Genomic DNA, 25,897 nt, shown 5'->3' on the forward strand with positions numbered 1-25,897 from the left:
GAGGGCAGATGGACCCTGGCTTCTAACACCTCATCCAAAAGATCTAACAGTGCAGCACTCCCTAAATACTGCACTCAAGGGTCAGTCCCAGGTTTTGTGTTGAAGTCCAGGAGCAGGATTTGAACAAGGAGACCCTGAGGTGGCAGCGTTACCAACTGAAACACAATGGGAACGGCACGTGGCACAGTCCATAAAAGGAAAAACAGCTGGATGTCTCAGCAGAAGAAAATCTGTTTAGCAGAACAAAGGTTTTACATAAATTAAAATGACATGGAGGATCTGGACGAAGGTAGAATACGCTTACCTAAATCTGAACGAGGACCCTCGACTGAACAGAATGGGCTTGGGTTTTGGTTTGGGTTCTTCAAACAGTCGGAAGAAGGCATGATATTCAACGCAAATCTTCCAAAAGGCCTTGCAGGAATCACGACTGGCCATGGAAAACTCCAAGGTGTCCTGACAGGACTGCAACAACAAGCCAGAAACACAAAGCATCAGCTCACACTCGCTCAACACACAAATCAGGTAGCAAAGCAGAAAGGAGCGACAACGCCTTTGGGTAAGAACACACTCACATTCATTTCCGGGCGAAACTTTATCAGGAAGCGTTTCCTCTTAAAGCTCAGCTTGCGAACCTTGGCCCAATTGAATGAGTTGATTTTGTTGTTACCCTGCATCAGAAACATGAAGAGGTCAGTTTAATTCTGACTAAGACAAAATAAAGTGGCCCAAGCCACGTTTTGTTAGCTTTGTGCTTTAACAACTATTACCTGGAAAACGATGATCCCGGCATGAGACACAGACAGGTTGATCTTTGTACCCTCTCTGTCCTTTGCACAATGTTGCCGAATCCCGTACATTTCTAGCCTTCTGGCGATCTCAAGCAGCTGATAGTCAGAAGCAGCAGGTGTGTGTCCACTTTGGGGTGTGGAGACAATTGTAAATAGAGCAAATTACAATTTCAGAACATGGATTAAATTGCTAATTTTAATTGTGCATTCACCCCATCGACCCTAACTCTCCCACAACCTGGGTTCCAAACCTCCAATATCCAGCTCTCAATACTTGCTTCAGCAGAATTGCTCCTGAGATTCTTTGCAACACAATGCAAAAACTATCCACCAGGGGGTGCACGGTCCAGCCAGGTTAGCATTTCCTACTTACCTGCCTCAAAATCTGGTGTCCCAACATAATAGCATATCCAAGGTCAAAGGGGCTGTTGTCAACCTTAAAAATGTCATGGACACTTAGGTTTAAACACAGTTTAACTTATCATCCCTTTGTTCTCACGAACACCCTGTCAAGAAGGGCCTCCATTTTAGAATTCTCATCCTCACTTCTAATTTTAAATTGACTTTCACGGGCTACCCTCTCCTCAACTCTAACTTCTTCCAATCCAATAACCCTCAGTGCTCTGTGGTCTTCAAGTCAGTAATCGTAGAGGTTTTGCAACTGAAAAGTTAGAATGTCTAATAATTCTCTTCTCTTGAAGTGACCTTATCAAGATTTACAAAAATCATAAGGGGCATGGACAGGGTAAATAGACAGGGTTTTTCCCTGGGACGGGGGAGTCCAAAACTAGAGGCATAGGCTTTGGGTGAGAGGGGAACTATTTAAACGGGACCTAAGGGGCAACTTTTTCATGCCGGGTTGGTGTATGTATGGAATGAGCTGCCAGAGGAAAGGATGGAGGCTGGTGCAATTACAACATTTGAAGGGTATCTGGATGGGTATATGAATAGGAAGGGTTTCGAGGGATATGGGCCAAGTGCTGGCAAATGGGACTAGATTAGGTTGGGATATCTGGTCTGCATTGACCAGTTGGATTGAAGGGTCTATTTCCATGCTGTACATCTCTATGACTCTATCTGTATTGTTTATAGGATGGACTGAGAGTCCTGCATGCCTCACACATTTGGACCTTGCGCCAAGGCATCAGCTTTATCTGGGTGCAATCAAATTGTGCAATTTTGAGGATGAGTGAGCTATGACTGTATCAACAACAACTTGCATTTATACAGAACCTTTAACGTAGTGGTACTTCCACACATCTGCCTTGCTCATCCTTCAAGGTGGTAGAGGTCACACGGTTGGAAAATGATGTCGAAGGGTGCATCTTGTAGATGGTACCCACTGTTTTCACTGTGTGTCAGTTATGCAGGAATTGAAGCTTGAATGTGGTATCAATCAATCAGGCTGCTCTGTCCTGGATGGTGTTAACCTTATTGTGTGATCTTGGAACTCAGGCAAGTAGAGAGCATTCCATTATACTTCTGACAGGTGGAGAGCTATTCCGTGCAGAATTCCTGACCCCTGAATTGCTCTTGTGGCCAGGATATTTATATGGTTGATCCAGTTCAGCTTCTCGTCAATGTTAATCTCCCAGAACATTGGTCGTGGGGAATTCAGTAATGGTAATGCCACTGAATGTCAAAGGCCAATGATTAGATTCTGCCTTGTTGGAAATGGTAATTGCCTCACACTTATGTGATGCTCCTGTTGCTCATTGCAAATCACTTCAAGCCAGGTCTTGCTGCATATGGACATGGACAGCTTTAGTATGTGAAGAGTCGTAAATGATGTTGAATGTTGTGCAGTCATAAGCAAGCATCCTGACTTCTCACCTTATGGAAGACGGATCATTGTTGAAGGAACTGACGACTAAGCCAAGAACACAACCTTGCGGGCAGTGAGGCTCTGGTGTCACAGCGGTAGTGTCTCCATTGCTGAACTAAGAGGTCTGTGCTAAGTTCACCTGCTCCAGAGGTGTGTAATAACATCTCTGAACAAGTTGATTAGAAAATATCTACCCTGAGGAACTCCTGCAGAGACGTCCTGCAGCTGAAATGATGACCTCAATAAGCAAAATCTTCGTACTGGGCATGACATCAACCAGCAAGATAGCTCAACTCTCTTTAAGAGCACATTTCCACAGTTCAATCATTTTCTAACTATTCTCAATCCTGCTGCTTAAAACAGTTTGGATGTTTTCACGAAACATAATTTCCATCCAAACATCTGAATGTTTTATTTTAATTTCTCAGCAGACACCAGCAAATCAAATTGATTTTGAAGTTTTTCCATTTATCAGTTCATTGTTTTATGAAACTGTGAGACTGTTGGAATTCTGCTAGAGTATTTGAAAGGAGCAAATTCATTTCACTGTTAGCATTTAGACACTACCTTTGTTCCAAATAAATTCCAGTGCTGTCACATCACGTCTCTCACCATTCAGTGTCATGCAAGTGTCAAATCAAACTCCTGGGTTCCCACCGTTCCATGTGCTTACAGGGCCAGCCTTATGCAAATCCCACACAAAATCTGCTTTATTTTCTCTACAGAAAATGAAATTAGTGCTCAAAATGTGTGGTGCTGGAAAAGCACAGCCGGTCAGGCAGTATCCGAGGAGCAGGAGAGTCAACGTTTTGGGTATAAGCTCTTCTTCAGAGCTTTTGCTCGAAATATTGACTCTCCTGCTCCTTGGATGTTGCCTGACCGGCTGTGCTTTTCCAGCAACACACTTTTTGACTCTGATCTCCAGCATCTGCAGTCCTCACTTTCTCCCCCATGAAATTAGTACTGCCAATTTAGTCTCCACAGTGAAGCTGGTAGTGGACAGGGCTTGTGACACGACAAAAAGCCTCACCTTTTCTCAGTAGCAAAACAGGAGGCCATTCAGGCCATCAAGTTAGAGCCAGCATTCAGAATATGGCTGCTCTGTATCTTTACTCTACCAAACTACTTTGGTTCCAATACGTCTCACACTCTTTCAAAAACATCTTCACTCTCTTGCTTCCTCCCCACCTCTTACAACTCAAGAATGTGCAGCACTGATACTTATTTGAAAGGAGAGTTGTTTTTGTTCCCTTTTGGGTGGCACAGTGGTTAGCACTGCTGCTTCACAGAGCTAGGGACACGGGTTCGATTCCAGCCTTGGGCAACTGCCTGTGTGGAGTTTGCACAGTCCCCCTGTGTCTGCGTTGGTTTCCTCTGGGTGGTCCAGTTTCCTCCTACAGTTCAAAGGTGTGCGGGTTCGGTGGATTAGTCACACTAAATTGCCCATAGTGCCCAGGGATGTGGAGGCTAGGTGGGTTAGCCATGGGAAATGCAGGGTTATAGGAATAGGGTAATGGGGTGGATCTGCATGTGATGCGGGTCAGTGTGGACTTGATGAGCCAAATGGTCTACTTCCACACTGTAGGGATTGTACGATTCTTGTACTTACTCAATTGATAACATCAAGGAATTTTCTAACAGTAATATGTAGGTTCAATTATTAAGAATTTCATAAGTTGGTAGCAGCATTGCAGCTAGGGATCTTTTACATGTATCTGAGTTGGTAGCTGGCTTGAAGGTAGGAGACAGAGAGTAGTGGTGAAGGGTTGCTTTTCAGACTGGAGGCCTGTGACCAGCGGTGTGCCGCATAGATTGGTGCTGGGTCCACTGCTTTTTGTTATCTATACCAATGATTTGGATGTGAATATAGGAGGTGCGGTTAAGTAAGTTTGCAGATGACACCAAAATTGGTGGTGTAGTGGACAGCAAAGAAAGTTACATCAGGTTGATCGGATGGACCATTGGGCTGAGGAGTGGCAGATGGAGTTTAATTTAGATAGATGTGAAGTGTTGCATTTTGGGAAGGCAAATCAGGGGAGGACCTATGCACTTAATGGTAAGGTCCTAGGGAGTGTTGCTGAACAAAGAGACTCTGGAGTGCAGGTTCATAGTTCCTTGAAAGTGGATTTGTTGATATATAGGAGAGTGAAGAAGGTGTTTGATATGCTTGCCTTCAATGATCAATGCATCAAATACAGGAGTTGGGGTGTTATGTTGCAATTATTTGGACATTGGATGGAACATTTTGCAATTCCAATCTCCCTGCTATAGGAAAGATTTTGTTAATGCTGAAAAGATTCAGAAAAGATTTACAAGGATGTTGCCAGGATTGGAAGGTTTTAGCAATGGGGAGAGGCTGACTAGGAGCTGAGGGGTGACGTTATAGGGGTTTATAAAATCATGAAGGGCATTGAGTTATTTAGGAGCACTGGGATTTGGGGTTATGTATAAAGGGATAATAATTGGATTTGGGTCACAAAGGTCTACAATGGTGGTTAGAGGGACATGGAGACTATAAAGAGTCACGTTGAGGGTAGAAGGTCATAAGTTGGCACATGGGTTATAAAGGCCAGGGTGGGGTAGATATAGGGGCAGCTTTTGAATAGGGGTTACAGTGGGTTATTGGGGTTGGGTGAAAGGACACGGTTTGACATGGAAGTCATGAAGGACCATGGTTTGCAGGTAATAGGTAGCCTATGGTGTAAGTGGTTAAATTAAATTAGATTACTTACAGTGTGGAAACAGGCCCTTCGGCCCAACAAGTCCACACTGACCCTCCGAACAGCAACCAATCCAGACCAATTCCCCTAGATTTACCCTTTCACCTAACACTAAGGGCAATTTAGCATGGCCAATTCACCTGACCTGCACATCTTTGGACTGTGGGAAGAAACCGGAGCACCCGGAGGAAACCCACGCAGACACAGGGAGAATGTGCAAACTCCACACTGACAGTTGCCCGAGACGGGAATTGAACCCGGGTCTCTGGCGCTGTAAGGCAGCAGTGCTAACTACTGTGCCACCATGCTGGTTATGGGCTGGCTAGACAGCATGAGATGGAATGAGTTGGCATGGATGAGGCATGGGGAGAATATGGGAGCATCGGGGAGTTGAGAAGGCTGGAGCTACATTTCCCTGAACCATCAATATAGTGCAAGTGCACAAGAGGCCAGCCTCCCACGCAGGCTGCCTCTACCATCCTCTAACCCCTTCTCATGTCCCAGGGTCACCCAGCCTTAGTTCTAACGTGGCCTGCCACTCCAGGCTGGAAGTCCTGACCCATGGGTAGCCATTTTTAAAAGTAAGAATCACAGAGTGAGGAACTCTCCCAAGTCTGTGCATCCTTTGTGCAGATGAATATTTGGGCCTACATCTGCACTGCATGAAACACTGCATCTTTTTCCCCCTCATGATGTAAACAAAAAAAAAACCACATCCACTTAAAAGGTGTGCGACTCAATAGACAGACAGATATCAGAAAGAACATAATTGTGTTTGTCGACTCTTGAAAATTTGCATTGCATTCCCTTAAATTGTTACAACTTGGATTGCAGGTCTTTTCAGCTGATGAAATCCTTCGAAACTACACGCTCTGTCAATTAATTTACTACAAGCTGGGTCACAAACCTTGCTCACCACAGTGAATTACCATCGTCATCATCCATTCCTCCCTTTTAGTGACACTATTTCCCCTTCAGCACTCCATTTGGCCATATCAAACAGAATTTGACAAAGTCTTTATGACCTAGATTTAAGATCAGCGTTGTGACCACAACACTGTACAGAGCAGGACTTAAATACCTACACATGCCTGCGATGAAATTCCGCTATCTTATCCACCAGGGCTTCTTGCTGAGGTATGTACTTGTTTTTCTCCAAGTGCTCGCGGATGAGCGTTTCATCAAAATCCCCAATTTCCGCTGGAATAAAGAAAGAGATGACGTCATCAGTACATACACAATGTTTTCTTTTACTTCCTACTATTTTCTAATTAAAAATGTCTCAGGCCTCACTCTGGCCAGTAAATTAGGACACAGTTCATGCAATCCCAACCCACGTCAACTTGTGAAATTGCCTTCACCAGTATGTGACAACCCGAGTTGGGGCGAGCTGTTCACAAAAGTAAGTTAACAGCCTGCAGCAACTATCACATCCACCAGTTAATAAAATGCCACAGCACAGAAGGAAACTGTTCAGCCTATTGTGTCTGTGGAAGCTCCTTCAAAAGAGATATTCACTTAGAAGGATATGAGAAAAGACAGAGTGTTGAAGTTGCACTGGAAAGCTTAACTTAAAAAAAAAGTGAGGCTGGTTCTGGAGAACAAATCTTGTACTGGTGTAGGAATGTTGCAAGGGTCCATAGCCTTGCAGTGCCGTCAGCCATTTCTCATTATCACACGGAGTGAACTGAATGAGTGAAGGCTAATGTCTGAAATGCTGCAGACCTACACAAAGGAGCGTCCATTCAGCATGGCTGAAGACAGTTGCAAATACTTAGCCTGGTCCTTTGTGCTGACGTGGTGGGTTCCCCAAGCACATTATTTGTGAAGCTTCCTCCGCACTAATGCCAAAACAGGGGAATCTGTGTCAAATTCACTCACACTGGACAATATGAGACACCAGAAGAGCTGCACTCGTGTCATTACAGGTCATCCTTCCGGAGGCCAGGTCCTGTTTGATTTGCAAGGCAAAGAGGTACCTGCAAAATCGTTTAAAAAAAAAACCAAATCAGTCATCTTGCTGCAATGAATGCTGCTTGCACGCTATCCACGTTTGATGTGTAACATCCTACAATGTAGGAGGTGGCCATTTGGCCCATACTTGTGGCTATTCAATTAGTCCCGTCTACCTGCGCTTCAGTGCAGACCTGAAAATGTTCCTTTCGCAAATATTCATTTAATCCTCTTTTTTAAAGTTACTCTTGGAATCTGATTCCACCGCCCTTATAATCCAGGTCAGAACAACTCACTGCATTCAAAAAACTTCTCTGCTTTTTTTGGAAATTGCTTCAAGACTGTCCACTGTTCCTTCTTTGCTCATTATTTACCAAAACAATACCCTTCGTCATTCTGAACACCTTTATCAAATCTCAGAGAAGATGATTCTTCATTCATATGAAATGAAAACCATGGAAAGTCACAGGTCTGAAACTTTAACTCGGTTTGTCCCTCTACAGATGCTCGGAGACCTGCCCTTTGGGGGTTTTATTTTAATTGGTTAATGACATGCTGGATTATTTTTTTTAAAAACTCTTCCCTGAGTTATGGCAGTGAATAGCTGTTACCAGGTGGAGGCTGGTACAATTACAACATTTAAAAGGCATCTGGATGGGATGCCTATGAATAGGAAGGGATCAGAAGGATATGGGCCAAATGCAAGGAATGGGACTAGATTAATTTAGGATATCTGGTTAGTATGGACGAGTTGGACTGAAGGCTCTTTTTCCATGCTCTACAGCTCTATGACTCTATGAACAACTGTCCTTGGGAAGATTTTGAACCACTGCAGTCCATGTTTTGAAGGTGGTTAGCACATGAACTCTTCAATTGGCAGTGATAGAGGATTTCTGCCAGAACAGATTTAATGGCGGAAAACCTCACTTCAATTCAGCTCAAAGCAAAACTCTGCTGTGGTTCACCAGAGGGTTTACAAGCCCCAGGCCCACAGAGACCAGTATGAACCCAAAGCCTCAATTGTGTAAGAGTCATCAGGTGCGCGTGTGTCATGCATCTCTTGTGTCAGAAGCAGCTGTATGTAAACCTTCATTGCCTCAGCAATAAGATTATTGCTGGGTGTGCAGGCAAGTTCCTAAAGAGATACTGTCTATGCAAGTCAGACTGAAGCCCAGGATTATAAGAAACTGCAGAGAGTTGTGAACACAGCCTAGTCCATCATGCAAGCCAATGTAAACTAGGACCCCTTGCCAACCCAAGCATAATCTCTGTCAATCTCTTACACTGGGCAGGAGATACAAAAGCTTATTTTCACATATGAACAGATTCAACAACAGCTGTTATTAGATTTCTGAATGGCCTTCTCAAATTTTAATGCTGACCTCGCTCTTTGTGTGCCTTCTCTCTGTTCTATTACCCTAATGCATCATACAGGTATGATCTGCCTGTACTGCTCGCAAAACAAAACAAACCTAGATACATGGAACAATAATAAATGCTGACCTCGCTGGCACGGTGGCACAGTGGTTAGCACTGCTGCCTCACATCGCCAGAGACCCAGGTTCAATTCCCGACTCAGGCGACTGACTGTGTGGAGTTTGCACATTCTCCCTGTGTCTGCGTGGGTTTCCTCCGGGTGCTCTGGTTTCCTCCCACAGTCCAAGGATGTGCAGGTCAGGTGAATTGGCCATGCTAAATTGCCCGTAGTGTTAAGTGAAGGGGTAAATGTAGGGGTCTGGGTGGGTTGCGCTTCGGCGGGTGGGTGTGGACTTGTTGGGCTGAAAGGCCTGTTTCCACACTGTAAGGAATCTAATCTAATCTAAATCAAATCAAAAGTCCAGACTGGGGATACACGTTGGCTGGGGTAGGCACGATCTTGGGAAGGGAGATGCCTCAGGTGGGCTTCCTTCTGCCGATTTATGAATCTGAACAGACCCAAGGGCAGGCAAGCTGCTCCCTGGCCTCCCTTGCAAAATGAGAGAGACACAAACTGCATTTGATAATCACTCCTCTTCTAAACCTGCCATGAGGGGCCTGTAAATTCCAATTCCAAATGCTGTTTGATTGTTGGTCATGAATGATCCAGTTGGCAATTAAGAAATTTTTTGCTTTCTGACTGATGTAGGAAGGGGAACGAATTGAGGATGAACATGTCAGACAAGAGTGTGGGGACTGGGACAAATGGACAGAGGCAGTCACATGATGAATACATCCAACCAAAGTTGGAAATTGGTGCTAAACTTGGAAGACATGGCCAACAGCTGAAAAGAACCAAAAGTGCATTCATCTGCCAAATAACTAATTTCTATCAACTGTAGAACAGCTGTTATTAGCTCTTCAGTGATGTGTTCCTGCCATGTCTGTGTAATATTATTTCACAGCAAATGATTCTTTAAGCTGCTCTGAAATATCAATATGTTATTCAGAGATATTTCAAGGATACTCTTACAAGACTGATTCTGTTGAAATAGGGGCTTTTCTCCCTTTAAGAAAAGGTCCAACAAAGTGGATTTAAAGCTGGACCAAAGCAAAATGATGAAAGCAGGGTAAAATAGCAGGAGGCTTCTTTATGGTGTGGACTGACTGAAAAGGATAGAGCTGAGCCAATCTTTACACACTTCTGCCACAAGTTATTTACAGAAATTTACTTCACAAATATGCTTTTCTTCATTCAACCACCAGCATTTCAGACTGTTCATATTTATAGAAGCGTAAGTAAATCCCTAGTCCGTGCCACCAAACGTACATTATTACCCACAATACCCATCTGATAGTATCATCATTGTGTCAAAGAGAATCTCTGGTTCAAGCTCCAAATCTGACAAAACTTGCAAAAGCACAGCTCTTGCCTCACTCGTGCAGGCAAAGCTCAGAATTATCTTCTTCAGTCCTTAGCCTCACCAGCAGATGGCCCCAAGAAATCTAACCCTAGCAACACAAATCCAGTGAGGAATAGTACAGGCCCCATCAGGGCAACCAAGGTGAGAAAAACATGTCCAGCAGCTTTTAGATCCTTGGAATAACAGCTGTATATAGAGCTGCCACTATTCCCAGTCAGAATGGAAATGACTGGGCAATTCCCCTGCCAATCACGCCTGGAGCTTACCCTGTTGCAAATGACTGGGATTGATTTAATTCACATTATTTGTACTATGGAGAAACATCCTGCTTCTATTGAGAAACGGTGTGGTCGATGGGCGAGTTGCGTTTGTGGGACGCATGCAGTGCTGGTGAGGCCGGTATTTATCGCTCTTGAGGAGGAGAGCTATCTTCTGGAAGCACTGCAGTCAACATGGTGGGTGGATACTTTGCTGAGCCATTTCAGTTAATTATCAACCGTATTGCTGAGGGCCAGTGAAACCTGCCTTCTGAAGTGATGTGCAAACAAAGCAACAGTGTTGTGATGACATTGTTTTTCACACAGTGAGTACTTAGGGTATGGAATGTACTGACAGCAGATTCAATTGAGTCAATGAAGCAACCACTGCATGTGTTTTTCAGATAGTAATGGTGTGGAAGGATACGGGGAAATGCAGGAGATTGGCACTGGATAACTGAGCTAGTGCAGGCATGATGGGCCAAATGGTGTCCTTCTGCCCAGTAATAATACTGTGCTAAGGACAACTTGTCAGATGGGTTTTTAAAAAAAGTATTAATGAGTTAATGGGACTAGTATTTTATTCCAGATTAATTAATTAACAGAATTTAATATTTCCTGAGCTGTCACAATGGGATTTAGACTTATGAATCGGAAGGAAATATAATATTGTAAATGTAATACAGCTACATAATCCTTTATCTGAAATTCCGAAATACGAAAAGCTCCAAAATCCAAAATTCTTTTTGTGGAGTGTGGAAGTGACCCAACTCCACACCCACTCAGATATGACATGGTGGCATGGCCCAACACTGGCAGGCATCAATTGTGTCTCAGCGCTCATACTATTCACACATGCGTCTGCTGTTTAAAATTTCACTGTGAAAATGTCATTTATTGCAAAATCCGAAAAATTCCGAATTCTGAAAAACAACCGGCCCCAAGGATTTTGGATAAAGGACTGTGTACCCGTATCTCCAAGGCTGCAGATGACAAAGTTGGGTGGGCAGGCGTGCTGTGAGGATGAGGCAGAGATGCTTCAGTGCACTTTAAAACAAGTTGAATGAGTGGGCAAATGCGTGGCAGATGCAGTGTAATGTGGATAAATGGGAGGCTATACAGGATGTAGGTTTGCTTGCTGAGCTGGGAGATTTATTTCCAGACGTTTCGTCACCCGACTAGGTAATATCTTCAGTGGGCCTCAGGCGAAGCAATGTATATTATTCACGCTTTCTATTTATATGTTTGGGTTTCTTTAGGTTGGTGATGTTATTTCCTGTTCTTTTTCTGAGGGGCTGGTAGATGGGGTCTAACTCGATGTGTTTGTTGATAGAGTTCCGGTTGGAATGCCATGCTTCTAGGAATTCTCATGCATGTCTCTGTTTGGTTTGTCCTAAGATGGATGTGTTGTCCCAGTCGAAGTGGTGTCTTTCCTTATCTCACTAGGATACTAGTGAGAGAGGTAAAAACAATGACTGCAGATGCTGGAAACCAGATTCTGGATTTGTGGTGCTGGGAGAGCACAGCAGTTCAGGCAGCAGAGAGGGTCATGTTGTTTTGTGGCTAGTTGGTGTTCATGTATCTTGGTGGCTAGTTTTCTGCTTATTCGTCCAATGTAGTGTTTGTTACGGCTCTTCCACAGTATTTTGTAAATGACATTAGTTTTGCTTGTCTGTATAGGGTCTTTCAAGTTCATTAGCTGCAGTTTTAGCATGTTGATGGGTTTGTGGGCTACCATGATGCCAAGGGGTCTGAGTAGTCTGGCAGTCATTTCCGAGATGTCTTTGATGTAGGGGAGAGTGGGTATGGTTTCTGGATATGTTTTGTCTGCTTGTTTGGGTTTGTTGTTGAGAAATCGGCAGACTGTGTTCATTGGGTACCCATTCGTTTTGAATACACGGTATAGGTGATTTTCCTTACATACAGATAAGGAAGGACAGATGAAGAAACCACTTCATAGTGAGTGGATTGGAGGACAGGAGCAGGGATGTCTGGCTGCAGTTGTACAGGGCCTTGGTGAGACCACAGCTGGAGTACTGTGTATAGTTTTCACCTTCTTTTCTGAGGAGGGATGTGGTGGCTATGGAGGAAGTGCAGCAACGGTATACCAGACTGATTCCTGGTTTGGCAGGACTGACTTAAAAGAGAGCCTGCATCAGTTAGGACTATATTCACTGGAGTTTAGATAAATGAGGGGGTTCTCACAGAAACCTGTAAAATTTTAATAGGACTGGACAAGATAAACACAAGAAGGATGTTCCTAATGACCAGAGAGTTGATCAAAGTTTGTGAGAAGATTTGTAGCTCGGGTGCTCGTTGCTATGGTTCTGTTCGCCAAGCTGGAAGTTTTTGTTGCAAACGTTTCATCCCCTGTCTAGGTGACATCCTCAGTGCTTGGGAGCCTCCTGTGAAGTGCTTCTGTGGTGTTTCCTCCGGCATTTATAGTGGCCTGTCAGAGAGTTGAGAAACAGGGGCCACAGTCTACGGATAATCCACCAGCGAGTGGTAAGCCTGTGGAATTTGCTACCACAGGAAGTGGTTGAGGCCAAAAATTGAATGTTTTTGAAAAGGCATGAGATAGTTTTGAGGTGTAAAGGCATCAAAGGGTATGGAGAGAAAGCTGGAATAGGGCACTGTGTTGGACAATCAGCCATAGAGTCATAGAGATGTACAGCACGGAAACAGACCCTTCGGTCCAACCCGTCCATGCCGACCAGTTATCCCAACCCAATCTAGTCCCACCTGCCAGCACCCGGCCAATATCCCTCCAAACCCTTCCTATTCATATACCCATCCAAATGCCTCTTAAATGTTACAATTGTACCAGCCTCCACCACTTCCTCTGGCAGCTCATTCCATACACATACCACCCTCTGCGTGAAAAAGTTTTGCCCCTTAGGTCTCTTTTATATCTTTCCCCTCTCACCCTAAACCTATGCTCTCTAGTTCTGGACTCCCCGACCCCAGGGAAAAGACTTGGTCTATTTATCCTATCCATGCACCTCATAATTTTGTAAACCTCTATAAGATCACCCCTCAGCCTCCAACGCTCCAGGGAAAACAGCCCTAGGCTATTCGACCTCTCCCTATAGCTCAAATCCTCCAACCCTGGCAACATCCTTGTAAATCTTTTCTGAACCCTTTCATGTTTCGCAACATCTTTCCGATAAGAATGATCAAATTGAATGGCAGCGCAGGCTAGGGAAGGGCCAAATGGCTTACTACTGCTCCTACTTTTTATGTTTCTATGTAGAGGATGATTAGCTCAGAAACAGCATCATCACAATGTACTGTAATATTGAAATGAACCATGTTCCTGAACACCACCACAAGGTGGAGCAATGAGCATGCACTTGCAGGTACACTGTGTCAGAGGCAGCTGGCATCACTGAGCCCCCTCTGTGGATGTGTGGGGGGGGGGGGGGGGGGGCACGCAGTTTAGCCATTTGGATTTGGAGTTGGATCGTTTTTTCTTCTGCAATGGCAGTGAGGGGGCAAGGAACAGATTGGGAGGCAACAGTTGGCCAAGCACAGCAAAAGAGTACGGCTGGAGGGCAGCAGCCCCTTGCTCACAGTCTGACTCACTAGTCCGAGCCTCCCAGTTCCCCACACTCCCCAGCCTGGTCACATGGATGACTACACGTGCTGCATTGGTACATGCACAGGCATTATGGATAATCATTTCATATGCTCATTTGGTTTGCATTAAGGTAGGCTCTGCTGTGGGTTCCACTGCAAATACTGCTGCACCTCTAAGTCTCCTGGGACAACACTGTTGTGTCCAACATAACAGTATCATTAGAGACGTCAGATTTCTTTTCTTCCCCCCAAGCATTTCGCTGTGCACTCAACGTTTAGAGAAAGTCAAATTTGCAAACATTTCTGCTGAATTTGCTGGGCCGTTTACTTGTCTACAATGACACTTTTCAAAATCTGACGCAACCGAAATACATTTCAAGCATTTTTCTTTTAATTGCAGTGCTGACATGGTTTCAAATAGAACATTCATGTTGCCTGAAGGTAGCTTAGATACCTTAGAAAATGATCTACGAGGAAAGCAAAAATATCACTGGCGGGTTTGAGATAAAAGAGGCTAAACATCTTCACGTGCACATTCTTGATTTATCTGTGCTATGGGATAAGCCAGGGGACAGGAAAAGAACTTCCATTCCTGTGGTGATAGCAGGTGTCTGTTTCCCAAAGAGATCAGACAGACAGACAGACAGGGATGGGTTTGACAGTAGCCCAGGGCACTATCGTGGTCTGGGCTCATCAATGGGGTCTACATTGCACCACCTCATGGATTGATAACCCCTCGTCTACATTAGAGTGATGCTGTAAAAGCACAGCAGGTCAGGCAGCATCCAAGGAGCAGAAAAATCGATGTTTCAGGTAAACGCCCTTCATTAGGAATAGAGATTCTCTATTCCTGATGAAGGGCTTTTGCCCGAAACGTCGATTTTCCTGCTCCTCGGATGCTGCCTGACCTGCTGTGCTTTTCCAGCACCACTCCAATCTAGACTCTAGTTTCCAGCATCTGCAGTCCTTGTTTTTACCTAACCCCTTGTCTACACAGAGTCCCTCCAAGAACTGGGACTCTCAGCAGAGTCCATCGAACATAGGAACACAAGTAGGGTATTCAAAACCTTGAATTATTTTTACCCTTACTCGAGACGTTTTCCTTCCTTGTAGATTTTTATTTAAGGATCAGGACTGTTAAATTGATGCACTCCGAACAGTCCATTCAAAACCATGCCTACTTCAGAAAAAGAAAACATTTCAGATATACATCCATCCAGTCAAGTTTCGGAAAGTGTCCTTACATATATGTTAACCTCACCCCCCACTTTGAGTACTAAATGTGTCAGAAACATTTACAAATTAATTTTCTCTGAATGTTGAGGACAGACTTAACTGGAGTTCTGGCCAACACATCATGGCAAGGACATAATTGCACTTCAGAGGGTGCAGAGGAGATTTATTAGTTCCCCATCTGGGCTGGAGGGTCCGAGTTTCGAACAAAGGTTGGGATAGGCTGGGGAATTGTTTTCCTGGGAGCTGTGAAGGTGATGAGGGGGCCTGACAGAGGTGTACACAATCAAAGCATAAATAGCAGATAGGAAGAGGCTTGATCCATGAGAACAGGGGTCAACAATCAGGGCCAGAGGGAGTAAAGGGAGCAGCACAGAGAATATTTTTCACTGAGAGGGTGGTGAAAATCTGCAAATCGCTGCCCAAAAGAAAGTAGTTGAGTCAGAATCACTTGTGCAGTGTTTAGCTATTCATTTACATTATCTCCAGGGATACGGGCCAAGAACTGGAAAATGGGATTAGTGCAGTCAGAGCTTTGTTGAGATCAGCATGGAGATGATGGGCCAGATGGTCTCCCTCAGTGCTGTAAATAGGCTTTAAAATGTCCCATAATAGTTCAAAATAATCATACATTATAATATTCTTAACTCTCAATCTTGGATTCTTGGTTTTGTTACCCTCAATAACCTTGCAAGTTCCCACCAACAGGCTGCATTCCCACAGACTCATACCTTCCACAAATCCAGGATTAGGGTCTAAACCGTATCCACCACATTCCCAACTGGAGTCACAGCCCCAGGAATTCAGTCACAGGAGGTTGAGATAAACCTACCTCGTCAGTTCTTCCTGCAGCTGAGCATGGTCAGGAGGGAAGAACTTCACAACGAATCTCATCACAACATGCCGTGGCCCTACAGGAGGATATAAAACTGCAAACGGTCAGATTATATTTCTATGGTACCTTTCATAACCTCTGAATGCCTCAATGTGCTTTACAGCCAATGAAATACTTTTGTAAGGAAAGGTAAAGTCGCCAAAGTCTTACCAAACCTCTCTCAATCGAGAGGGAGATGATTGGTGTTGGTTTAAGCGGAGGATCGCCATGCCTCAGGCAAGGTCTAGGCATTGAGAAGGCAGGTTCTTCATTGTAACCTCAGCCAGTGCAGGATATCAGTATCACTTTGCATCGCAAACTACCCACTAAACCAATTGTGCTAACCCACCCCTGACTTCCATAATACACGAGAGGCAGTACCAATTTGGAAAGTAAAAACACAAGCTCCCTCAAACAGCAATGCCGTAATGATCGAACCCTGCGTTTTCATTTGTGGTGCTGGATAAGCGATAAACATTGACCAGGACATTGTGGAAAAATCCCCTACTCTAAAATAAATGTCTTTTAAATCAAATTAACATTGAAAGAAGTGCGTCATTTTAAATGTCTCATCAAAAGACAACACTCCCTCAGCACTGTGCTGAAATGGGATTTGAACCCCTAATTCACAACTCAGAGGTGTGAATGCTACCCATTGAGCTATGGTTGAAACTGAAAAGCAATGTATTAATATAGTCATGATTTGGAGATGCCGGTGTTGGACCGGGTGAGGACACCCACCTCCACAACCACCTGATGAAGGAGTGTCGCTCCGAAAGCTAGTGCTTCCAATTAAACCTGTTGGACTGTTGCATGGTGTTGTGTGATTTTTAACTTTATTAATATAGTGTTATACATTTACAAGTATCATATATTGTACTTATAATATATCCAATTATTGCCTATTATGGTGGGAAATATATCTTCCAGTTTAATCTCTACCTGATTCTTGAACTAATTGTTCAAATTCCAGCATTGGCTTGAGTTTGGTCTCGCTAGAACAATCATTTTAAAATTCCCGCTTGCATCAATTGCTAATGTGACCGAATGTCATGGACATTTATTTGTGAAAACTACCAAAATGCTTTAGGAATGATGGGAAGGCATTCAAGAAGGAACGGCAACGATTGATGAGAGTGGATGTAGGGATGTGGAACTTCGGTTACGTAGAATGATAGTTTTTCTTGGAGAAGAAAAGGCCGAAAGGAGATTTGACAGAAACATTAATAACGAGGAGCGTTCTAGTCAGAGTAGATCAGGATAAACTGTGCCCAGAGGTGGAAGGATCCGGAACAAGAGGGCACAGATTTCAGGTACTTGCCAAAAGAAGCAAGAGGGAGAAGATCTGCACATGAATGTGCAGGCAACTGAGGAATGATAGAAGGCATGCGATTATTATCTGGAAAAGAAAAATGTGCAGGAACGGGGAGAAGTTGGGCGAATAGCATGAGGTGCATTGCTCATTTAGACAGCTGGTACAGAGTAGATGGGCCAAATGGCCTTCTCCGAGGCTGTAATAATTCTGTGAAGCTGAAGGAAGGAGGTTTCGCTATGAAGCATTTATTTTAAAAAATATACTTGAATAAAAATACATAACTCTTCAACATACACAAATTAAGGGATGGTTTTTATTATTCCCTCTAAGCAGGGAGGGAACATCCTTGGCAATTTTCCCTCCAGGCTTTTGAGAGGGCGCAGAGGAGATTATTACCAGAATGATATCAGGGATGAACATCTTCAGTTACAGGGAGAGACTGGAAAAGCTGAGATTTTTTTCTTAAAGAAGAAAAGCTAAAAAGCAGATTTAATACACGTATTTAAATTTATAAATGCATCTGACGGAGTAGATGGGGATAAACTGTTTCCAATGGCAGAAAGAGCAGACTTACGAAAATAGAAAACCAGAGAGATGAGAAAGTCTTTTTTGGCCCGAAGTGAGTTGTTATAATCTGCAATTAAAATTTCTAAATAGAGTTGGATACTAAAAAGCAGGAAATGTTTGCAGGGCCATAAGAATAAGGGAGAGGAACAAATTGGCTATCTTTTTCAAAGAGCTGGCACAGACGCAATGGGCTGAAGGACCTCGTTTTGTAATGTGTTAGACTACTTGTATGTTGGGGAGGTTAGCCATCTAGGATTTTGGAGGGAAAGTTCAAACTCAGAAGAAAGTTAGACACCTGACAAAGGACAGATCCGTCTCAAAGAAACATTTAGTGAGGCGGTGACATGAAACGTGTTTACTGGGTGAGGAGACGATTGATTGAAGACTCAAAAGATAAACCGCCACATTTCAAATTGCCTTCGTCCTCCCACTCCTTAAAAAGATAAAGAAAGCCCTTTATGTTTAAGGTATGTTTAATCCAATCGCTGGCATTGTACCTATCTGTAGAGAAGACGGCCTAGTTTGATGAAAAGCAAGAAATACAAAATAAACAATACTCACTTTTGACTTGCTTCACAATTGGTTTCAAAAGGTCAAGCCACACCTAAAAATATAAGATATTACCATTTGTCCGCAAATATTTAACAAATCATTCATACAACCATTTCTATTTCAACAATACACAATGGATTCAATTGACCTTTAAAACTATTTATATGAATGAGATTACACTAATGTGATTATTTCAAATCAGTTTTCTTGTCTGCTTTTCACGTGTTGTATTGAATCAGATTGAATTACTTGCCTGTCAAAATCATTGCAGTTGTTTTGAAATTGTGTTATTGCATCATATGCCATATGAAAATGACAATAAATCATTTTCCTTAAAGTGCCCATAAACTGAATTATGCCAAATGTTATGTTTTTGTCAAGCTCTTAATACTAGCAGTCAAGAGTGTAGCTCTGTAAAAGCACAGCAGTATCCGAGGAGCAGGAGAATCGACGTTACAAGCATAAGCCCTTCATTAGGAAATACTTCATACGAGAAGCAATTTTATTAACATAGGGAGGTGGGAGTAGACTCCATCCTCTTCCACCGTTCAAATAAATATATTTCTTAATTCCGAACACGAGTTTGGAGAATGGAACTTTCAACATCCTTGCCTGACAAAAAATCTACCAATCTCAGTTGTCAAATTTTCAAAGACTCCCAGCCTCAGCTTTTCTGGGGACTGTGATCCAGTTATAGAGTGAGAGAGTTGGAAACACACCCTTTGGTCCAACCAGTCCATGCTGAATATAATCCCAAACTAAACTAGTCCCGCCTACCGGCTCCTGATCCATATCCCTCCAAACGTCCCTATTTATGTCCTTAACTAAGTGTCTTTTAAGCATTGTAACTGTGCCAGCATCCACCACTTCCTCAGGAAGTTCATTCCACACATGAACCACCTTCTGTGTAAAAAATGTGGCCCACGTGTCTGTTTTAAATCTCTCTCCTCTTACTTTAAAAATATCCCCCCCCCCCACAAGTCTTGAAATCCCCCATCCTAGGGAAAAGACATTTATCATTAACCCTGTTGTGATTTTATAAACCGCTGTAAGGTCACCCCTCAACTTCATATGCTCCAGTGAAAAACGTCCCAGCCTATCTTTATAACTCAAACCTTTCATACCTGACAACTTCCTGGTAAATCTCCTCTGAACCCTCTCTAGCTTAATAACATCCTTCCTTTAACAGGAGACCAGAACTGGCCAGTAGTCCAGAAGGGGCTTCACCAATGTCTTGTACAACTGCAACACAACGTCCCAACTCCTGTACTCAAAGATCTGAGCAACAAAGGCCAGTGTTCTAGAGAACACTATAGTGTACAACTATAGAACTTTTGGTGTGATGGAAAGCTCTTAACTCAGCAGCCATGTTGTCATGGAGATTAGCTGGTCCCTGGGATAGCGAGGAATGCCTGGATCAATCCCAGAGATAGACCAGTTTCTCAGACACTGGGCATGCTGGATGAATGACTCACCATTCCATAATGGATGTACCTTGTACAAATAACCCGCTCTTGCCTCAGGCAAAGTGGTAGCATTCTGTGTTTCAAATTGTGAACGGTACTTGGTGCACTGAAAACCATCTGTAGTCCCAGAGTGCTACCTACACATTTTACCATGATATTTATATCTCTAAGAAAAATATCTGGTTTCCTTGACAGATGTCAGTTTGTGGGGAACGTCCATCATTTAGAGTCATGACCATTTATAGGGAGAAAAAGACAGTACACCTGCACACTATGAATATACTCAGACAGGAAGTCTTTAAGCCAGAGGTTTTTAAAAGTGACTTGACCAATATTTCAGTTTAGTATATTCAGACTGCTTTCCGTAGAATCACAATTAATGTGTAGGGTGTAGGTTTGCCCGCTGAGCTGTAGGTTTGATATCTAGATGATTCATTACCTGGCTAGATATCTAGATGATTCATTACCTGGCTAGGTAACATCATCAGTGGCGACCTCCAAGTGAAGCTTCACTTGGAGGTGGCCACCGATGATGTTACCTAGCCAGGTAATGAAATGTCTGGATATCAAACCTACAGCTCAGCGAGCAAACCTACACCCTAAATCTCAACCTGAACTACAAACCTTCACAAACCGTGGACAATTAATGTGAGTTGTGCTTTGAAATGGGGTCATCTTTGTATTTTGGATGTAGGCAGCAGCAGGGCAGCACGATGTGGTTATACTTGAAGTTACATACCATAACCTTTCGATAATCCAGGAACTCCAATGCGAAATAATCACTCTCAACTAGGTTCAGGTTTTGACAAATCAAATCCAGCAGATACTTCCCGGGAGCCTTCAGCTGTCAAGAATAACAAGTAAATCATTACAATCAATACAAGACACTAAAAAGCATCTTTCTTTGCCATAATATCTCATTGCAGTTCAAATGGGAAGAAACAACGATTTAGTCATCAAGCAACATTTTAGTCACCGATTGTGAAGGTAATGTCTCCGAGTCAATATTTATTCCTCAAACAACATCAGCAAACCAGTCTGCCTGGTCATCGTCACATTGCTGCCCATGGAATACTGCCATGCTCAGAATGCTGTTATTGTTCCTACATTTCAAGAATGACTGCATTTCAAAGATTCTGTGTATACTAAAGGATAAATATTGACCAGGATGCCAATGAGATCTCCCGTGATCTTCTGTGATGGTACTGTGGTGCTTTTACATCCCTCTGAGGGGATAGATGAGACTTTACTTTAATGTGAAACCAAAATTTTGGAGAAACTCAACAGGTGTTGCAGCATCTGTGGAGAGAGAAACAGGGTTAACATTTTGAGCTAGGAGAAAGTGAGGACTGCAGTTGCTGGAGATCAGAGTCGAGAGTGTAGTGTCATAGAGTCATAGAGATGTACAGCATGGAAACAGACCCTTCGGTCCAACCTGTCCATGCCGACCAGATATCCCAACCCAATCTAGTCCCACCTGCCAGCACCCGGCCCATATCCTTCCAAACCCTTCCTATTCATATACCCATCCAAATGCCTCTTAAATGTTGCAATTGTACCAGCCTCCACCACATCCTTTGGCAGCTCATTCCATACACGTACCACCCTCTGCATGAAAAAGTTTTGCCCCTTAGGTCTCTTTTATATCTTTCCCCTCTCACCCTAAACCTATGCCCTCTAGTTCTGGACTCCCCCACCCCAGGGAAAAGACTTGGTCTATTTATCCTATCCATGCCCTTCATAATTTTGTAAACCTCTATAAGGTCACCCCTCAGCCTCCAACGCTCCAGGGAAAACAGCCCCAGCCTCTTCAGCCTCTTCCTGTAGCTCAAATCCTCCAACCCTGGCAACATTCTTGTAAATCTTTGCTGAACCCTTTCAAGTTTCACAACATCTTTCCGATAGGAAGGAGACCAGAATTGCACGCAGTATTCCAACAGTGGCCTAACCAATGCCCTGTACAGCCGCAACATGACCTCCCAACACCTGTCCTCAATACTCTGACAAATAAAGGAAAGCATACCAAACGCCTTCTTCACTATCCTATCTACCTGCGACTCCACTTTCAAGGAGCTATGAACCTGCACTCCAAGGTCTCTTAATTTAGCAACACTCTCTAGGACCTTACCATTAAGTGTATAAGTCCTGCTAAGATTTGCTTTCCCAAAATGCAGCACCTCGCATTCATCTGAATTAAACTCCATCTGCCACTTCTCAGCCCATTGGCCCATCTGGTACAGATCTTGTTGTAATCTGAGGTAACCCTCTTTGCTGTCCGCTACACCTCCAATTTTGGTGTCATCTGCAAACTTACTAACTGTACCTCTTATGCTCACATCCAAATCATTTATGTAAATGACAAAAAGTAGAGGACCTAGCACCAATCCTTGTGGCACTCCACTGGTCACAGGCCTCCAGTCTGAAAAACAACCCTCCACCACCACCCTCTGTCTTCTACCTTTGAGCCAGTTCTGTATCCAAATGGCTAGTTCTCCCTGTATTCCATGAGATCTAACCTTGCTAATCAGTCTCCCATGGGGAATCTTGTCGAATGCCTTACTGAAGTCCATATAGATCACATCTACTGCTCTGCCCTCATCAATCTTCTTTGTTACTTCTTCAAAAAACTCAATCAAGTTTGTGAGACATGATTTCCCACGTACAAAGCCATGTTGACTATCCTGAATCAGTCCTTGCCTTTCCAAATACATGTACATCCTGTCCCTCAGGATTCCCTCCAACAACTTGCCCACCACTGAGGTCAGGCTCACCAGTCTATAGTTCCCTGGCTTGTCTTTAACGCCCTTCTTAAACAGTGGCACCACGTTTGCCAACCTCCAGTCTTCCGGCACCTCAACTGTGACTATCGATGATACAAATATCTCAGTAAGAGGCCCAGCAATCACTTCCCTAGCATCCCACAGTGTTCTCGGGTACACCTGATCAGGTCCTGGGGATTTATCCACCTTTAACTGTTCAAGACATCCAGCACTTCCTCCTCTGTAATCTGGACATTTTGCAAGATGTCACCATTTATTTCCCTACAGTCTATATATATCTTCCATATCCTTTACCACAGTAAATACTGATGCAAATATTCATTTAGTATCTTCCCCAATTTCTGTGGCTCCACATAAAGGCTGCCTTGCTGATCTTTGAGGGACCCTATTCTCTCCCTAGTTACCCTTTTGTCCTTAATATATTTGTAAAATCCCTTTGGATTCTCCTTAATTCTATTTGCCAAAGCTGGAAAAGCACGGCAGGTCAGGAAGGGCTTATGCCTGAAACATCGATTCTCCTGCTCTTCGGATGCTGCCTGACCTGCTGTGCTTTTCCAGCAGTACACTCTCGACACTGAACATTTTGAGCTCAGTATACCTCTTCGTCTGAACTGAAAGGGGTTGTAAATTTTTAAAAATATATTTTTGAGAGATGGAGAAGGGGCGATGGGAACAGATGGTGTGGAGACCCAGTAAATAAGACAATGGAGTTTTTAAAAAAAGTGTCATAGAATCATACAGTCATACCCTTTGGTCCAACTCATCTATGCCAACCAAGTTTCCCACACTAAACGAGTCTAACTTGCCTCCTTTTGGCCCGTATCCCTCTAAACTTTTCCTATTCGTGTACCTCTCCAACTGTCTTTTAAACGTTGTTAGTGTAACTGCACCTACCTCTTCCTCTGGCAATTCATTCCACCTATGAACCACCATAGTAAAAAAAGTAGTCCCTCGGGTCCCTTTTAAACCTTTTTCCACTCATCTTCAAAAACATGCTCCCTCGTTTTGAACTCCTCAACTGTAGGAAAAATCCCTTTGCTGTTCACACTATCCATGCTGCTCATGATTTTATAAACCTCTGTGCGGTCACCCCTCAATCTCCTATGGACAGAGAGAAAAGTGCCAGCCTCTCCTTGTAACTCAAATCCTCCAGCCCCGGCAGCATCCTGGTAAATCATTTTTGAACCCTGTCCAATTGAGTAATATTCTTCCGATAGCAGGGTAACCAGAATTGTACACAGTACTCCAAAAGTGGCCTCACCAATGTCCTGTACAAGCTCAACATGGAAAGCAGGCAGTAAAATAGATGCAAATTAAGATGTAAAGCAGGAGAGAATGGATTCTGTCCACTGGAGTGCAAGATAAAAACAAGACAAAGCTGAGGGGGGGGGGGGGGGGGAGGTGGCTTGGGGCTGTGGAGAACGAATATAAAGCCACCAGCTTCTGAAGGTATTGATTTCAACATTGAGATTTTGAGGCTGCACAGCGTCTAAGCAGAAACTCAGGTGTTGTTCCTCAAGCTTGCATTGTGCTTCATTGGAACACTGCAGCAGGCCCAGGACTGACACATTAGCATGAGAGCAAGGAGGTTTATTGAAATGGCCGGTAACTGGAACATCATGGTTGTTCCTGTGGAATCGAGCAGAAATATTTCGCAAAGTGGTCACCCTGTCTGCATTTGATTTCACCAATGTAAAGGGACAACAGTCTGAGCTGCAAAACGAGTGGACTAGATTGAATGAAGCAAAAACAGAGATTGCTCAAAAAGTTCTGGCAGCACCTGTGGAGATAAATCAAAATTGACGTTTTGGGTCCAGTGACCCTTCGTAAGAACCCTCTTTTCAGTTTTAGACTGAATGGAGTACTCATGAAACATTGTTTCTCCTGGAACATGTGTTTGGGGCCTTAGGCAGTGAGGATAGAGGTGATAAATAGCCAAGTTTGTGATTGCATGAGAAGGTGCCATATGGGAGTGAGGGAGTGTTCGGAGTGGACCAGGGTGTCACGGAGGGAAGGATCCATGTGGACTGCTCACAGGGGAGAGGAGAGGAAAATTTTTTTAGTGGAGGCACCCTGCTGGAGATGGTGGAAATGGTGGAGGATGATCTTGTGAATGCAGAGACTAGTAGGGTGGAGTGGAAGGGCAAGGGGAAACCTATTGTTTTTCTGGGAAGGAGGGCTTCTGGCAGAGGGCAGGGTTGGACAGACATGGCCGAAGGCCCCATCAACCAAAACAAGGGCAGGGAATCTTCGGTTGAAGGAAACGGAGGTTATGTTGGAGAGAGCTTAACGGAAGGTGGAATCATCAGAACAATGTGACAGAGAGAGAGAAACTGGAAGAATACAATTGAATCCTTGCAGGAAGCAGAGTGAGGAGACATCTAATCGAGGTAACTGTGGGATTCAGTGGGCTTGTAATGGAAACTGGTGGACAGCTAATCCCTAGAAAGGGAAACAGTAAAGTCAAGGAGGAAAGAGTCAGAGATGGACCAGGTGAAGCTGAGTGAAAGATAGCTGAATCTTTCCAATTCTGATCAAGAACAGGAAGCAGCACCAAAGACATCAATGATGCATCAGAAAAATAGTTGTGAGTAGGTTTCCCCTTGCCCTTCCACTCCGCCCTACTAGTCTCTGCATTCACAAGATTATCCTCCACCGCTTCCACCACCTCCAGCAGGATGCCACCACTAAACACATTTTCCTCTCCCCTCCCCTGTGAGAATTCCACAGGGACCCTTCCCTCCGTGACACCCTGGTCCACTCCTAACACTTCCTCACTTTCATATGGCACCTTCCCATGCAATCACAAACTTGGGCTATTCATCACCTCCATCCTCACTGTCTAAGGCCCCCAACACACCTTCCAGGAGAAACAGTGTTTCACGAACTAAAACTGAAAAGAGGGTTCTTACAAAGGGCCACTGGACCCAAAACGTCAATCCTGATTTCTCTCCACAGGCACTGCCAGAGTTTTTCAAGCAATCTCTATAGTACTGGAATAAGAAATGTTCCACATACCTCAGAAAGAGACAGACATGACTGAGACCCCTATGTGTGGCCATGACCACACCTTTGACTTGAGAAAATTAGATGAGTTAAAGGAGAAATTGTTCAAGGTGAGAACAAGCTCAGCTAATCGGAGTTG

General features: G+C 43.8%; 1 protein-coding gene across 2 annotated transcripts in view; it reads right to left on the reverse strand.

Annotated features, from left to right (window-relative positions):
- The window catches only part of LOC122550504 (FERM, ARHGEF and pleckstrin domain-containing protein 1-like), a 317,640-nt gene that overhangs the window by 108,923 nt on the left and 182,820 nt on the right, over positions 1 to 25,897 (reverse strand). Inside the window, exons 3-10 of one of the 2 annotated variants that reach the window (XM_043691327.2) lie at positions 20,712 to 20,816; positions 18,516 to 18,558; positions 16,031 to 16,109; positions 7,218 to 7,315; positions 6,422 to 6,536; positions 771 to 918; positions 576 to 671; positions 305 to 465 (exon numbers count right to left, since the gene is read on the reverse strand). In XM_043691327.2, coding sequence (XP_043547262.1) covers positions 305 to 465; positions 576 to 671; positions 771 to 918; positions 6,422 to 6,536; positions 7,218 to 7,315; positions 16,031 to 16,109; positions 18,516 to 18,558; positions 20,712 to 20,816 — 845 coding nt within the window. Of the gene's footprint in view, positions 1 to 304; positions 466 to 575; positions 672 to 770; positions 919 to 6,421; positions 6,537 to 7,217; positions 7,316 to 16,030; positions 16,128 to 18,515; positions 18,559 to 20,711; positions 20,817 to 25,897 lie in introns of both variants that reach the window. The other variant, XM_043691326.2, reaches the window with a different exon arrangement.

Source organism: Chiloscyllium plagiosum, unplaced genomic scaffold, assembly GCF_037043375.1.
Source record: "Chiloscyllium plagiosum isolate Xiang-an unplaced genomic scaffold, Cpla_swu_hap1 HiC_scaffold_6, whole genome shotgun sequence".
Taxonomy (NCBI): Eukaryota; Metazoa; Chordata; class Chondrichthyes; order Orectolobiformes; family Hemiscylliidae; genus Chiloscyllium; species Chiloscyllium plagiosum.